General features: G+C 36.0%; 1 protein-coding gene across 1 annotated transcript in view; it reads left to right on the forward strand.

Moving 5' to 3' along the window:
• LOC128683482 (uncharacterized protein) overlaps positions 1–14,851 on the forward strand; it is a 47,249-nt gene that overhangs the window by 19,403 nt on the left and 12,995 nt on the right. Inside the window, exon 2 of the mRNA XM_053769170.1 lies at positions 9,394–9,455. Within this exon, the coding sequence (XP_053625145.1) occupies positions 9,394–9,455 (62 nt within the window). The remainder of the gene's footprint in view (positions 1–9,393; positions 9,456–14,851) is intronic.

Genomic DNA, 14,851 nt, shown 5'->3' on the forward strand with positions numbered 1-14,851 from the left:
AGTAAAAAGCCAGCCATACGATCTCATAATCCTCGCATCATTATTTTGCCTTTTTGCTCGTCTCCATTACGTGTCATTACAGGATAATGAGAATGCCTCGACAGACAAGCTCGTTACGGCCCGCATCATTACCATACACCGCTAAAAAACAGAGTAGTTTGTCTTATCAAGCGGTTACATTTAACTTTTTTTTAATAGTCTTACTCCAGACTTTGATGCCTTCTATGAAGGGAGCTGGCAAGAAGTGGCACAAAATAGAAATTTTCTTTGGATCGTTGAGCCAGTGAAGTAAGAACTAGCCTCACTCCTCAATGTGCCATAGAGAACCGGGCATATGGGTCGACGATGATAAGAAAAGCTATGACAGCAAACTAGATTTCGTTGAGCTGCGGTGGAAATTCGGTTAAATTAAAATCATTAATGACTTAAAAATCTATTAACAGATCCTACATACCTTTTAAATTTCATCTAAATCAGATCAACGGTTCAAAAGTAATCAATCGCATTACAAATACAAACATTACAAATACATACAAAAAAAAATATTTTTGTCCCAAGTTGATTTGTAGACCGCGCTGGCTTCGCTCGCTTGGTCAGTTATTTAGATTTCAGCAGTATTACATGATGTATATTAGACGTATCATCGCAAATTCTTGTCACTACAGTATTCGGCACGCAAGTGATGTGACGTCGAGAATGTTGTGAATACTTGAGTGAGTCACACAGGGCTTAGCGTAACTTGCTATAACGTGATACGGGGCGCATCATTCGAATTCTCTCCGGACATGCTTTCCGACAAGACAGGAATTGTTGTGGAGATTAGGATGCCTAAAATTGTAGCAAGTATAATACATGTGTAATAGTTTTGTACATAACATACATAAGATATTTTCTTAGTCAGGCCTCTTTCTCTGTTCTAACGCAATCGCAATCGACCTAAACTCTGTGCAAGTCTTCACCTCTGCTTTAAAAATACTTCGCTCTTATATCTTTCATCTAACTCCTCAATTTGTTTAAATTTGATAGTTATATCCTCTTTCATTCATTTCCTTACAGGCAGCAGCTATATTTAATTAAATAAAAGTTGGGCCAGTTAACTTCGTCTTTAACCTGCCCACTGTCGTTTAGACAAAATACTTTGTGTTTTTCTGCATCGTCAAAATTGAGTGGTGCAAAGATTGATGAACAAACTAGTTCTGTATTGAGAGTATATATGTTTGGTAGATCCCAGTCCTGATCCTTTAGTGTTTCGTTGAGTCTAATTTGGATAACATTGAAGGCTCATATGATTGTCTGCAAGAATGATAATTGGCTTTGTTCTATTCACGTGTTTTGAAGTCAAGTTTGCCATCTAGTTGTTGTATAAACTGTGTCAGTATGCGTAGTTTGGTATCAAACTCGTAGATAAGGGACAAGTACCACCTAATACATAAAACTAGTTTTTACTTGCTTCGACCGCGTGAATTTCCAACGGGAAAAATTCCTTGTATTCTTGAGACATTTCAAGTTGAGTAGATATAGCGCGAAAGCCAATAAATAAACTTACTTTCGCATATAATATAAAGTTGGGATGTGTCAAATAATGTCTGGCACACAGACATTATATTGTATGGTACATTACATGGTTTATAAAGTTTATATATCACAGGAATATTAGTGAAATTGCTTTGAACTTGGTAAGTACGTTCTTGTTAGTATTCAGCTCTGTGGAGTTCCCAGGGGGGAAATAAGATACGTTGCCGAATACATAGCTGTTGAAATTCGCTGGGAATATATTATTATGTACTAACTCCTAATTTTCGGATAGAAATATATAGTTATTGATTGCAGTTTGTCGTAACAGATAATAGCTCACATAGTTAAAAAATCTTGTGTCATTTAACATTATCAAAAAGCTCACGTTTTTTGTAAATAAAAACTTTCAGTTTTTTCCCCTACCCTCTTTTGTATGTTATGTATGTGTATTATTTTGAATAAACATATTTATTTTCTGTTCCCGCGCTATTTTTAACTCAGTCTCTTTACGCGACATCCTCCCTTAGAATACAAGGAAAAAATATATTGCTAATTAATTCAACTAGACTTGACATATCGACAACAAAACGAATAAACAGGTATACTCACGTTCGACGCACCTGTTTTTTGTCCACCGCGACTGAACAATGAGTGACGTCATGTTATTATATATTCGATTTATTTTCGTTTCAATTAAACCCTGTTTTGACAAGATAATGCAGGCTCACGTGTGACAGTGTGACGTCATGCTGATAATCTATTAATATCTGTTGTTATTGCTGCTGTAATGTATTTACTATTGGCCCCGACGCGCGTGGGAATTTAGAATAAAAAGTACCTTATCACTTTGACAAATCTGAACAAAAATATCAAAATCTGTTTATTCGTTTCTCCTTCACGTGGAATCAATAATAATCAGTTTTTAATTATTTTATAACTTGTAGTTGGTTGGAGTTTTACGTGGAACTCAGTCCATCGCTAAATCAATTTGTCGGAAACTCAATGATAAATGTCGAAGATAGGAGTCTTTTCCCTCTACGTCGAAAGATGGATTGGTTTGCTCCGAACAATTTATTGCTTCATCTGTTTGTCTATATACAACAAAAAGGCCGATAAGATATATATATATACATATATATATATAAAATTTTAACAAAACAGTTATGTATCTGATTATTGATATTCTATCAGATGAAACGCATAAATAACTCTTTATTGTATTCGCCGCAGTCGGCTAAAACAGACTGCTTTATAATTTATAGTTTGCGTACTCGATCCAATTACTATGTCCTGAAAGTGTTAATTTATAACCCTATCATTATCATTTCAATCTTGTAGTGTCTACGAACAACTGTGTAACGCAATTAATTATTATTTGTACGCAGAGGCGCCCGGCGTTTCTGATTTACTCGTATGTAAATATAATTAAGTAAATTCATAAGCAGCTCGGGGCTACATTTTGTATTGGCTTACGTCTTAATTGGGTGATTGTTCCGCCAACTATTATAATGAAGGGTTTTGATTTTGAAAGGTGACAACAAAAATATTATTTATTTCATGAACAGAAGATGGCAGTCGTGTTTATTTTTGTAAAAAATATGTTGATCTATTGATGAAAACCGTACAAAAGTCCGTCCGGTAGATGAGTTTGCGATAAACTCACATACAGACAGATAGAAGCAACAAGCGGACTTTATTTTATAATATGTATATAAGGAAAGGATAAGGATAAGCAATGTCTAGCTATGACGGTTGCAAATTTTACAATTTTAGGTCACGTGTCTTTGTGTTTGATCGACACATTCATTCCGGCGGGCTTCAAAAGCCGTGAGACTCGCAAATCAATATTTGTACCACTGTGTGTTTTCATACATAGAATGTCATAGTATAGTTTCCGATGTTTGAACATTTGCTGCAAACATGGGATGTTTGCAGGTCTAGATATTTTGTGTTTTCCGTAACCTCTTGTGATCTGGGAATATCGGATGTTAATCGTTCCATATGAGTATTCCTTTCAATCTGACTCATGATAGTAGTTTTCAGAAACCTTGTGTATGCGTCTATTGACAATAGATTACGGTATTCGTAAGTCATGTCAGATGCCTTCGTGCGACGAATAAGATCTGATAACAGTGTTAGTTGTTAACACTCGATGTCAAATAAATATGGGATACAATATATTGTATTATAATTGTAGATTATAATCTATCTGATGAGACGAGTTATGACCAAACGGGGAAGTGCTGAATGAAAGCCGCTTTCAACCGGTCCTTTTAGATCTTGGGCTCTCGGGAGCCGAAATAATATTGTTGACAATTACCTTAGGTGTTTCTTCAGTTATATTATTTTGAAGATCTACTAATATTCATAATAGATTCCCCACAGCCATACGTTGAGTGTAAGAAGTAATATATGACGCAGAAAATACAATCGAAATAATTGCATATACCAGTATGAATGTTTATGCGACGCAATGGGAAGGCAGATGCGTATACGGACAACAGTACCATCGATCGTTACAATTATTTTCCAGGTCCTTGCCCCGGGCGGATTACTTAGCGATTGATATTTGTTTTCGCCTTGGGTGAACAAACTGGTAGTTCTTGCGTCGTCGGCTCGAGCAAAAACCAGCAATTCTAATGCGATCGTGGAATCGTAAAAAAGTGATTGGGTCCGCATTCCTGCCCCGTCCCGGCTGGCGCTCCGCTGACGGCTCGGAGACGCCACCGCTGCGTAAGGTTGCCAGTCTCATGGAATTTTATGATTATGCTCGGAATGTGACGAAGAATTCGAACAAAATGTTTAAATTGCTTTTTAAAGCAAATTGAGAATTGTGGGACACGTTGGTGAAATGTTCAACTGAATGTCTTGAACTAAAATTAGTAGATTATCTTCGTCATTTTGATTAAATAAAGAATAAATAAATTAAGAATATTTTTAATTGAGTTTATTTATTACCGTATTTAAGCAAAAACAATTAACAATCATATAAATGTAGCGTATTAATCTGTGGCTTTTTCATCCGTTTAGTCAGAATAAAGTATAATCTGAATTATTTTCACATATTTGGCAACCCTGAACTGATAATAAACAATTAAGTGCACGGTCAACGCCGCGCTCTCAGACTGGCAACCCGGTGATTTGGCCAACTGCACCGTTGTCACTGGTCTTTCACGGCTCACAGCCAATGATGGGGAAGCCCTGTATTTTCCCAGTTAATTCTCAAAAAGTTCGACGCAAGACGCACAGCCTAGGCAGCTGATTGGCAAAAATAGCATTCCCAAAAAAGGTGGGCGGCCGGTTGTTACCAAACATTAGCAGGTCAATTGTAAAATCTAAATCGAATCTTCAAACTTTTGAGGGGTTTTTTTAACCCGAGCTTCACAGCCCCGAATACAACCGGGATATGCAGAGATGAGATTCTCAAAATTCTTTTAAGTACGGTTTAGGCCGGATTATTTGGGGAGATTGTGACTCACATTGAGGTTTCCTCATTTTGGGACCCATATAATTATGACAAGGTGTTGTAAACCCGAAAATTAACTGTAAATCTTTGAATAGACGTTTAGGAGGCGGGGGTTTCTTAAAAATTTAATGTAATATGTCTATAAGATACTAATTCTAAAAAAATAAATTATACGATAAAGTCGGGTCAGATCGCCAGTCTGGCTAGTCGACGGCAGACAATAGGTAAGCTGAACTGAATGTGAGTGAAAGGCAATATTTCTCGGAAGCCGGCCAGAGTCACATGTCTATGTTTGCACATGCCATCCATCATACAGGTACCGTACAGCCGACATTGGCACAAGGTCTGGCCAGTCGATTTTTCATATTGTATTTTAGTATGTTCCAGGGCTGGCATATCTGTTTAGATAAAAGCCGTTAAAAAAAATAGATTTAAAAAATATACATTCTATTTTAATTTAATTTCTTTAAATGTATTCCATCAGTGGTCTTTACAATATTCAAGTTTGTAGTCCTACTGCAAAATATATGTATACATTCAGAAAATCAGGTCACTTTTTACCACCACGTGGTGGTAAAAAGTGGCCTAACTTTCTGAATATGTTCAAGTTAACTTAACTTAACTAAAGTTTGATAATTAAGAACGATTCCATTGTTGGATTTATTCAGTGGGTTAGAGTGAATGATAAGAACAGTTACACAGGCTTTTATTGACGGTGAAAGTTTGTGTAAAGCTTGAGTCAAGATGAGCTCATCTTTCTAGGCTCCATTATCAACAAAATGATTAGGTACGTTGTTATACAACTCGCAGCCAATTTAGAAGTGGACCTGCAAAATTCAATTAAAAGCAGGTTACAACGGTATATTTGAAACTAAAATAAAGACAAATTGTTTTCGCTAACAAATATCGGCAACACTGACAGGTGAAAATTGTTTTAGTTATCCGCCGACGGCGCCACTGTCGTCAGCAACACAAACATCCCCCCATTGTTTGAGGCTTTGTTTTCATAAACTAGTAAACAGGCGCTCTATCAAATCAGGCAGACGGTAGGTTGTAAAATTATTGCCCAATGTTCAACATTTTAAAGTTTATTTTTAAAATAGAGAAATAAATTACTCCCACGAAATGTCAATTTATGCCATTAATAGTTTCTCGAGCGAGCTGAATATAGAGTTGTTCATCAAACCCCACAAATGCGGGGTTAGTTTTAGGAAACTAGGTTAGTTAGCAAGTTGATTAACAAATTTTGATATATCGTTATAATTTGATATAAAGTTTCCATGTTTTGTATAAGATTTGCATGTTTTGTTTTAATAAAATGGATTGTTAATTTGGGAAAACATATACATGTTTATTACGTACCTACCTAATTGATTGGAAATAAACATGTATTAATTTATTGAGGCTAAATTATTGAGGCGTGCTGTTCCTGACAATAGAATCATTACATATAAATATAAATAAATAAATATATTAGGACAATTCACACAGATTGAGCTAGCCCCAAAGTAAATTCAAGGCTTGTGTTATGGGATACTAACTCAACGATACTATATTTTATAACAAATACATCAGAAAAAGATCATGTTTCCATTATGACCCGACCGGGGATCGAACCCGGGACCTCTCGGCTCAGAGGCAAACACTTTACCACTGCGCCACCGAGGTCGTCTATAATATCTTTTTATGAATCTCATATAAATAATAAGAAGCTTTGAGAGCTGAAAATCAGCAATTACATTCCGAAAGAAGGTTGACGGTACCTAGGCAAGCGGCGGGTTGTTAAGCCACAGCCGAATTTAAATTTAAGGTATATTTTTTAAGAGGAAACCTGGTTCAAATTTACCATAAAATAAAAATAAAGCCATGAAGCTTTAATTTCAAATGAAAATTCATTAATTATCAAAGGAACGAGGTAACTTGCCACTTGTCCATCACAACTAGGGTTGCCACCTTTTTTCAGATTTCGTGAAAACAATCACTTTAGTGGCGTTGTTGGCTGACAACCTGTCTATTCGGCAACACATTTTGTATTATAAAAAAAATGCTTATGACCAACCTTACTTGATACCGGAAAATGAAAAGTATTTTTGCATCATTAATTTTCCTCATAAAGTGTAGAGTACTTACCCAAGTTGACGTACAATACTTTGACTTCCAAGTACAGGTGGCAACCCTAATCATAACTTGTAACTAGTTAGTCACTGGGGACAAGTAGTGTAAATAGCTCAAACTAATTTGTAACGATCAAACTGACCGGTGTAATTCTCTTGGGAACGTTTACTTATGTCATGGAATGCAGATAGTATGGAAGACAAGCGTTTGCTCCTTGTACAATTAGGTTGTGGCTTTACGACCGGCCACCTGCTTTACGTTAACCCTTTTGGGACTGTTTTTGCTGCCTTTCAGATTTTAAGGTATAACAGCCTTAGATACTTTTTTGATACGATATTTTGCATAGAGGAAAAAAATTGTATAATGATTGAGTTATTTGTGGCTATAAAATTGTTATTATTGTACATAACATAAAAAACAAATGAAAATCGCTTCTTTCACTTATATTTCAGTCATACATTTCAAAAATGGAACTTTGGAAATTGAATTTCTGTCCCCTCGCGCCGTGTCAACGTTCACTGGACGGATGTCTCACCATCACTCACGATGCCGATTGGCGAAGCGAAGAGTGTGTATTATTACTATCAGCTTTCACACGGAACCCACGATGGCCGATGGGCGCCGATTATTCTATTCGGGTCGATTGGAAAATGAGCGGTCGCGCGCGTATTGGGCAAACACCCGCCTGTGACTGGACGGGGTTACAAAATGCCCAATTTTAGTCCAATGGATACCATGGAACTGAAGAAAGATTTACCGTTCAAACGAGATTTTTGACGCCATCTTGATGTTCCTGTTATTAAACAAAATGCAAAAATTTAGAATACAAAAATATATTTTATTTATAAAACTTTATTGTTCCAAGTAAAAACATACTTATAAACAAATGGCGAACTTAATGCTATAAGCATTCTCTCCCAGCTAACCATTAGGAGAAACAGAGAAAAGTTGTGCGGCGCAAAAAATAACTTAAATACAAATAAGTACTACCACATACTAAAATACAATAATAACTACATATATAAAATATAAATAGCAAAGCATATATACATAACACTACATATATATAAATATATACACATAAAAGCTAAACAGAAAAGAGAAAATCAGGAGGAAAAGGAGTTCAAAAGATGAGCATGAACATCATCAACAATCTGCTGTTTAAGACGGTAATGTCAGCGGCCAAAGCATTCCAGAGTCGTGAAGATTGGAGAGCGAAGGAATTGGCCATGAAACAGGTCCGGAAAAGGGGGATATAAAGGAGGCGCGAGTTGGAAGAACGAAGCTGCCGTTCATGGGAGTCAGAAATATATTTGAACCAGCATTTAAGACAATTAGGAGCTTGAGGGTTCAAAAGAACTGAGAATAGAGTGCAGAGCAGCCGAAGCTGTCTACGTTGTGGGATAGGAAGCCATTTAAGCTTCGATAGATACGCAGAAATATGATCATATTTACGAAGACAAAAAATAAAACCAATATAATTATTCATGAGACGATCTAATTTGTTGAGAAAGTCCTGATTGAGATCCGGATAACACACATCAGCATAATCAAGTATCGGAAACACTAAAGTTTGAATTAACATTATTTTGGTTTTTTAAGCGAGGAAGTTTCTTATGTGGCTGAGTTGTTGATGAGTGATATTAAGTAAAAATTAGTGATTTGCCGATACACGAGTCTGCGCAAAAATATATATTTCATCTGGTCTTCTAGATTACGATCGTAAGGCATTTCTTTTGCCTCGTCATGTCATTCATGCATGTAGTAAATGTCCAGTTATTGCCCTTACTGGCCACTTGGTCCACCACTGGCAGCCCTGCGAATCATGATGAATTGCTGACACGGTCCTTATTGAAAAGGATGGGTTTCCGACGGGCACGGACTCCGATCCGATATGTGGAAATGACAGAAAATTATTTGCGCGATTTACTTGTCGATCGAGATAATGGAACACGTATCAAACTCAAATGTATTGACGCGATTATAAATAACAATTATTACAAATAGCGTGGCTAGTTGAAGATTTAAATGTTGTTTTTCATCACCGTTGATCTATAATATAGGTATTTAACCAAACTATACAGGAGTAAGGTATAGGTACAAATGTACAAACACAAGAGCTATGGCTTTTTCTTCTTTTTCTTCATCTTCCTAAATTCCATTATATTAATGCTCTCTTAAATAATAATATTCCTTTAATAAAATGAGAATAGCGAGTAGGATTTTAATGTGGGACCTTTCAGTCCACTCGACCACCGCTCCTCAATAGTTACTTTAAGTGTGTTTGTTTGTTGCAGGCGAAGTGGCGTGGCGGCCTGTTTCCTCGCACTGAGCGGACTCTTTGCTGCCGCAATAGCTGGTAAGTTTATATATAGTGGTAAGGATATATATATATATATATATATTTACGACGTTAATATATATATAATATATAGTGACGCATATTTTTCTTTAAATGTATATTTCTCTAGAAATCGACAAATCTATAGAGATAAAAATATCTTAAATGAATCGACCTCTTTAGAAGATCATTCAGATCAAGAGCCTCATCGACATCGACACGCGCCGTTGTAAAATATCTAGTCAATCAAATGAAATGTTTTCTTGACAGAATTCCAGCCACGTTAAAACTTGACCATCATAGCATGAATTTATTCTTTCTATACATTAATCCAACATCAGTATGACAGTATAATATTCAGTAAACAATGATTCACCAAATCTAACCTATTAAATTCGAAAGGTGGGCAATGACGTCACGGTCGGCTGCTCAGCGGGTTTTCCGGAGCTGAATCAGGCATCATTTATACTATAATATGGACTTTGGATGTTATAATCATTGGCGCTAACGGAAAGCCCGGTAGAAACTGTTTAGAAGCGTTGTGGTCAGCCAATATTTATAATATTATGATGACTGTATCAATAGTCACGATAAATTATGCCATTTTCGGCATACTAAGAGAGTAGTAGCGTACCAAATTTAAGGTGAGTTGTACCCACAGACCATGACGTCGATTGAACCCACTCTCAGTCATGTAATTTGATTGTAAGAACAATTTTAGCATTGTTTCTATTTCGAAAATAAATTAAAAAAACTTTTAATAATAATCACCGCTAGACGGAATACTTTTATGTCCCAATTTCAGCTTGGCTATGTGTACGGCAGTGACACGTGACGTGACGTGACTAAATAGAGGAGGCTCCCGCAGCCGTAAACTGAAGGAGAGGACTGTGCACACAAGAGCTAGTCAAACAAATGATATTTTTACGATCTTTTGGAATATTTTCCATATTCTATTGCTATATTTTGCAATTTGCGCAGGAATGACTCATGTGGAATTATTCTCAAAAACGTGTCTTTAATTTTAAACTCGTCTGATGCGTTTTTTACTGCGTCGTTTCGTTGTTGATTGCAATAATATTATTCTTATTCGCAGATATTACGATTCTATTCCTTTTAGGTACACAAATATGTATTCCAAACATGTAAATATGTTTCAGAGACATCAAACTATACGTAGTTTGTATATTTTTTGGGATTATGATGTAAATTTCGGAGCAGAGCACTAACATTTGGCATTAGTCAAGTAGTACAAAGGAAAATAAAATATTCACGAAGACAAACGACCAATTTAAAAATAATTAAATCATAAACGAAAGCAAAATGCCGAATTTTACTTTCATCAACAGCGTCCCAAATTCGCAAATTGCTTGGCATAGTTTAAAAGTAGCTTAGTGGGCTTCACTAGATGTAATGAATAGATTGGCAGCGGATCACGCATTCCGTAGACTAGACGAGCTCGCGAACTGCTTTAGGTGGCCGGTTGATAAGGCATTCCTCGGGAGATAGCGAGATTCCTCATGGTCACCATCGAACGCACATGGTAGGTTACTGGCACGTGCCTTTAATATATTTTTTATTACATTTATTATATTACCCCACAGTTGGGAAAATATCTATTAACATCCACTTATCCCATTCGAAATCAACAATCGACAATCTCAAAACTATTATACTAATTTGGAATACCTAATATTTGTGAACTTATTCTTATTCAATCAAGCATTATCGAGAATGAGTGGGATAAGTGAGATTGCACCTGTATATTTATTAAATTCTGTCATGTCTCGAAACTTTTTATAATATTTCCTGTGAAATGAGAGCACAGAGTTAAAGCCGATGTGTTTACACCCTGAGAACAACTTAATTGCAAGGTTCTAATTAATGCCTCGCCCTCCGGCTGTTGCCTGTAATTGGCAGACCGTGCCAAATTGGTAACGCGAGTCTTGGTCCTTTGATTTTAAACATTTACTTACGGTTTCTAATTATATTTCTGAAGATAATGATTACCTTTCATACCGAGAACATTTGCATTTTTTTTTTCAAAAATGTCATTTATGAATTAAGCTTGCCATAGTCGTTAGAAAGATCTTTTTGTATTAAATGTGTGAAAAAAATCATGACCGCGCATCATAGATAAAAATTAAATACGGCATAATAAACCTTAGGAGTTTCCTCCTTGGTGGCCGATCCTGGGAGTATACTACGTCATGCTTATCATAATAATACCTTATAATGGAAACTGAAGCGACATGGAAAAAATAAACACTCTATGATAAGCCAAAGGAGATGAAAACTAACTTACAAGATTTGATTACAGAAAGACGAGACAGAAAAATAAAAGCTAAATAAAAGCTTGTAAAAGTCAAATTCTTCTGCCGAGTACGCAATGGCTTGATTTTTGCTAAGCTTTCCTGCAAATATTTTAGAACAGATGTGTGTGTTTGCAATGTGTGTATAAATGTATATTATATGATATGGACTAGATTAACATGATAAAAATAATCCTTTCATCAATTTTATCTCGAGTCTGAAAGCTTCAAGTTGCTGCCGATAAGTATTATGAATAGTTTAAGTTTATTATGAACAGTTTTCTAACTACAGACATCGTCGAATCGTTAGCCTATCTTTTTTATATATTCTTTTTCTATTTGGTTCATAATAATAGTTTATATTCTTTCCCCTGGTCATCTGATGTCCACTGACAGCTAGCTACCACACGACTGCCGCTGACTCACGCGCGGAATGCCGTCCGACAAGCGATCCCCCCGCCCCTCCTCCCCGGCATACCTCACCCCCGGGCCCGCCTCGCTGTACACATGGGAATTGCATGGACGTGTCTATCCGAACTATGTGCCATTTCTGAGAGAGCCTCTTCAATTTATCTATATTAGGCTGATCACTAAGTGGAGAATGGGATGGCAAATTATTCACTGTCGAAAATGATGTACGTAGTTCTTTATGGTTAGTAAATGATTGGTAAGATTAAGTATTTAGTGGTTCACATTACCGTTGTTCTAATAGTACCAACCTACATATCTTTTGCCCACGTATAGATCTACCTGGAAATTTAGTTTCCTATGATTTAGTACAGTAAGTTTGGGCATTAGGATTCGATCCATAAAAATGGGTAATCAAGTGACGCAGACTAATTTTCAAAATGCTAATTCTCAAACTGAGTCTGCGTCACTTGAAATATTTGTACATTAGGTACATAGTATTCTAAATTCTGTGTTCAAGGCAAATTACGTCGGACTTTTGACACTTTATGAGGCGAAGCGAACTTTACGATTTATTGATCTTACAAATACCTACTTATCTGATAGATAAGGCTATGTATCCCAAACATTTTATTGTTCCTTTTAATCTAAGTCAGACTTATGTCACGCGAGTATGTCGGGTCGGACTCTTGAAATAACGTCCGGTGTGATGGCCATCTTGGATTTTTGCACAAATAACAGATTTTACGGCCATTTGTTTTATCCCAAAGTTAAGATTCTTTTACGACTGTTGTCTCAGTTTATGACTGTGTTAGAATTGATGACTGTGATTAAGTATTGTTTATAACGTGCTCTTAAAAGCACGAGTATAAAATGTACAGTAAGTCAGTTTTATATATGTGTTATTTTCCCTTGAATATGAAATACATTATAAGCAATTAAATAACTTTCAACAAAATGCATTTTACTTGTATCGATAATATTTAGTTGCCCAGGGACTGCATTTTGTGCAATAAATACCCTCAACGATTTAGACTTGAGGTATTATCATCAAATAGTATGTATGGAAAGGTTCAGTAATCTAGATTATGAATGTGGTAAAATTAATAATTTAATTTAGAAGTAGTTCTAGTTACCGCGATTTACCAATAATTCTTGCACTACAGTTTCCAAGAAATGAGATATCCATTACATGGATGGATTACATGGAGCGAGATTACCTGTAATTACGAGTGATTACCGTTTAGGCAAGTGTCGCGTGCGCAGCCGGCAAGCACTGCCGCGGCCGCTGTGGACAATCAACGACCCATGTCTTAGACATATACTTTAAAATATAAAGCGTCTTGAATTATCATTATCATTATTCATTATTATCATTCATAACAATCATCATTTAGAATAATCATTGTTGGCATGAGCTAGGAAAAGTAGGACGTCATAACCTGTAACCGTTTGGTTTTGATAGGAATGAAGCACGGAGAAAATCTTGGAGATTCATCCACTAGTGACAGAGCGATGACTTAACTTCTAGTGCACATTATTGGATGCGAATTATGTACAGATATTTGACTGGAACTTGTCTTAAACCTGAAATCACGCTAGCACGATGATCAATACTCTTATCTGTGGGGTTTTTAAAATTATTTTTTTCGATTGCAGTTTCACATCTTGATACGACACAAAAACGCGACGCATATTTTATCTATATTATTGAATTTGTCCTCATGTCCTCGTTACACACGCAATTTATTTCTTTACCTTATCTTATTAATATTTTTTTAAAATATCGCGACGATGCGTCGTATCGAATCAAGAGGTACTGTGAACGCCAACATCCTGGAAAACTAATGAACATTCGAGGAAAAGGGCAGAGGCTATGTATAAAGGTTTCCGCCGACCGGTTAAGATCATTTGTGAGGAAAACACGCTCGTTCTTGTGTAATGAGATTTTCACCAGTTGCGATGCTAGGAAGCTGTTAGTAGTCTGTACTGGGAGTAATTAAAGAAGTAAGAAACTATGTGTAATTAAAACATGTGTAGACATTTATGCTACGTGGGAATAACATTTTTTAAATACGTTTCTATGTTAAAGTTTATACGTGTTAATTTTATAACGCAATGACATCATAAGCACTTGTATTTTCAATTACTTTTACTCGTGTCGTTATTAGCGTAAAATAACTTTTCTTAAAGTATGTTAAATGTCGATTAAAAATAAGATCCAACTTACAAGAAAATCTTTTTTCTTGTAAGTTGGATCTTATTTTTTAGATTTTTTGTAGTGTTATTTCTTTGTTTTAATTAGTTTATAATTGAATTAATATTATTGTGATCAATTATTTTAAAAATGTAAAGTATTACATACAGGTATTGCTATTACTGCTTAATAAAACAAAACGTCTGTGCTCATTATAGAATTCTCAGAATAGTGCCAGCTCCTGACTCACCATTTAAATAGTCAATGGTTTACGAGAACTGCACTTCTGACAGTAGACACAACTGATGACTGCATGTTAATTTTCCTTATTGGTTTTTAATCTCACCTAATGAAGGGATGCGCCAGCGTACATACCTCACCACAACCTCCCCGACCTCTAAGACGTTCTACCTTGAGCCATGGCCCAACCTGAGCGTTTTCCTATCGATGGTTTTCTCGGTTTTTCCTCAGCCAGCGCCGGAACCTAGGTACGCTTT

The sequence above is a fragment of the Plodia interpunctella genome, chromosome 3, assembly GCF_027563975.2.
Source record: "Plodia interpunctella isolate USDA-ARS_2022_Savannah chromosome 3, ilPloInte3.2, whole genome shotgun sequence".
NCBI classification, from domain to species: Eukaryota; Metazoa; Arthropoda; class Insecta; order Lepidoptera; family Pyralidae; genus Plodia; species Plodia interpunctella.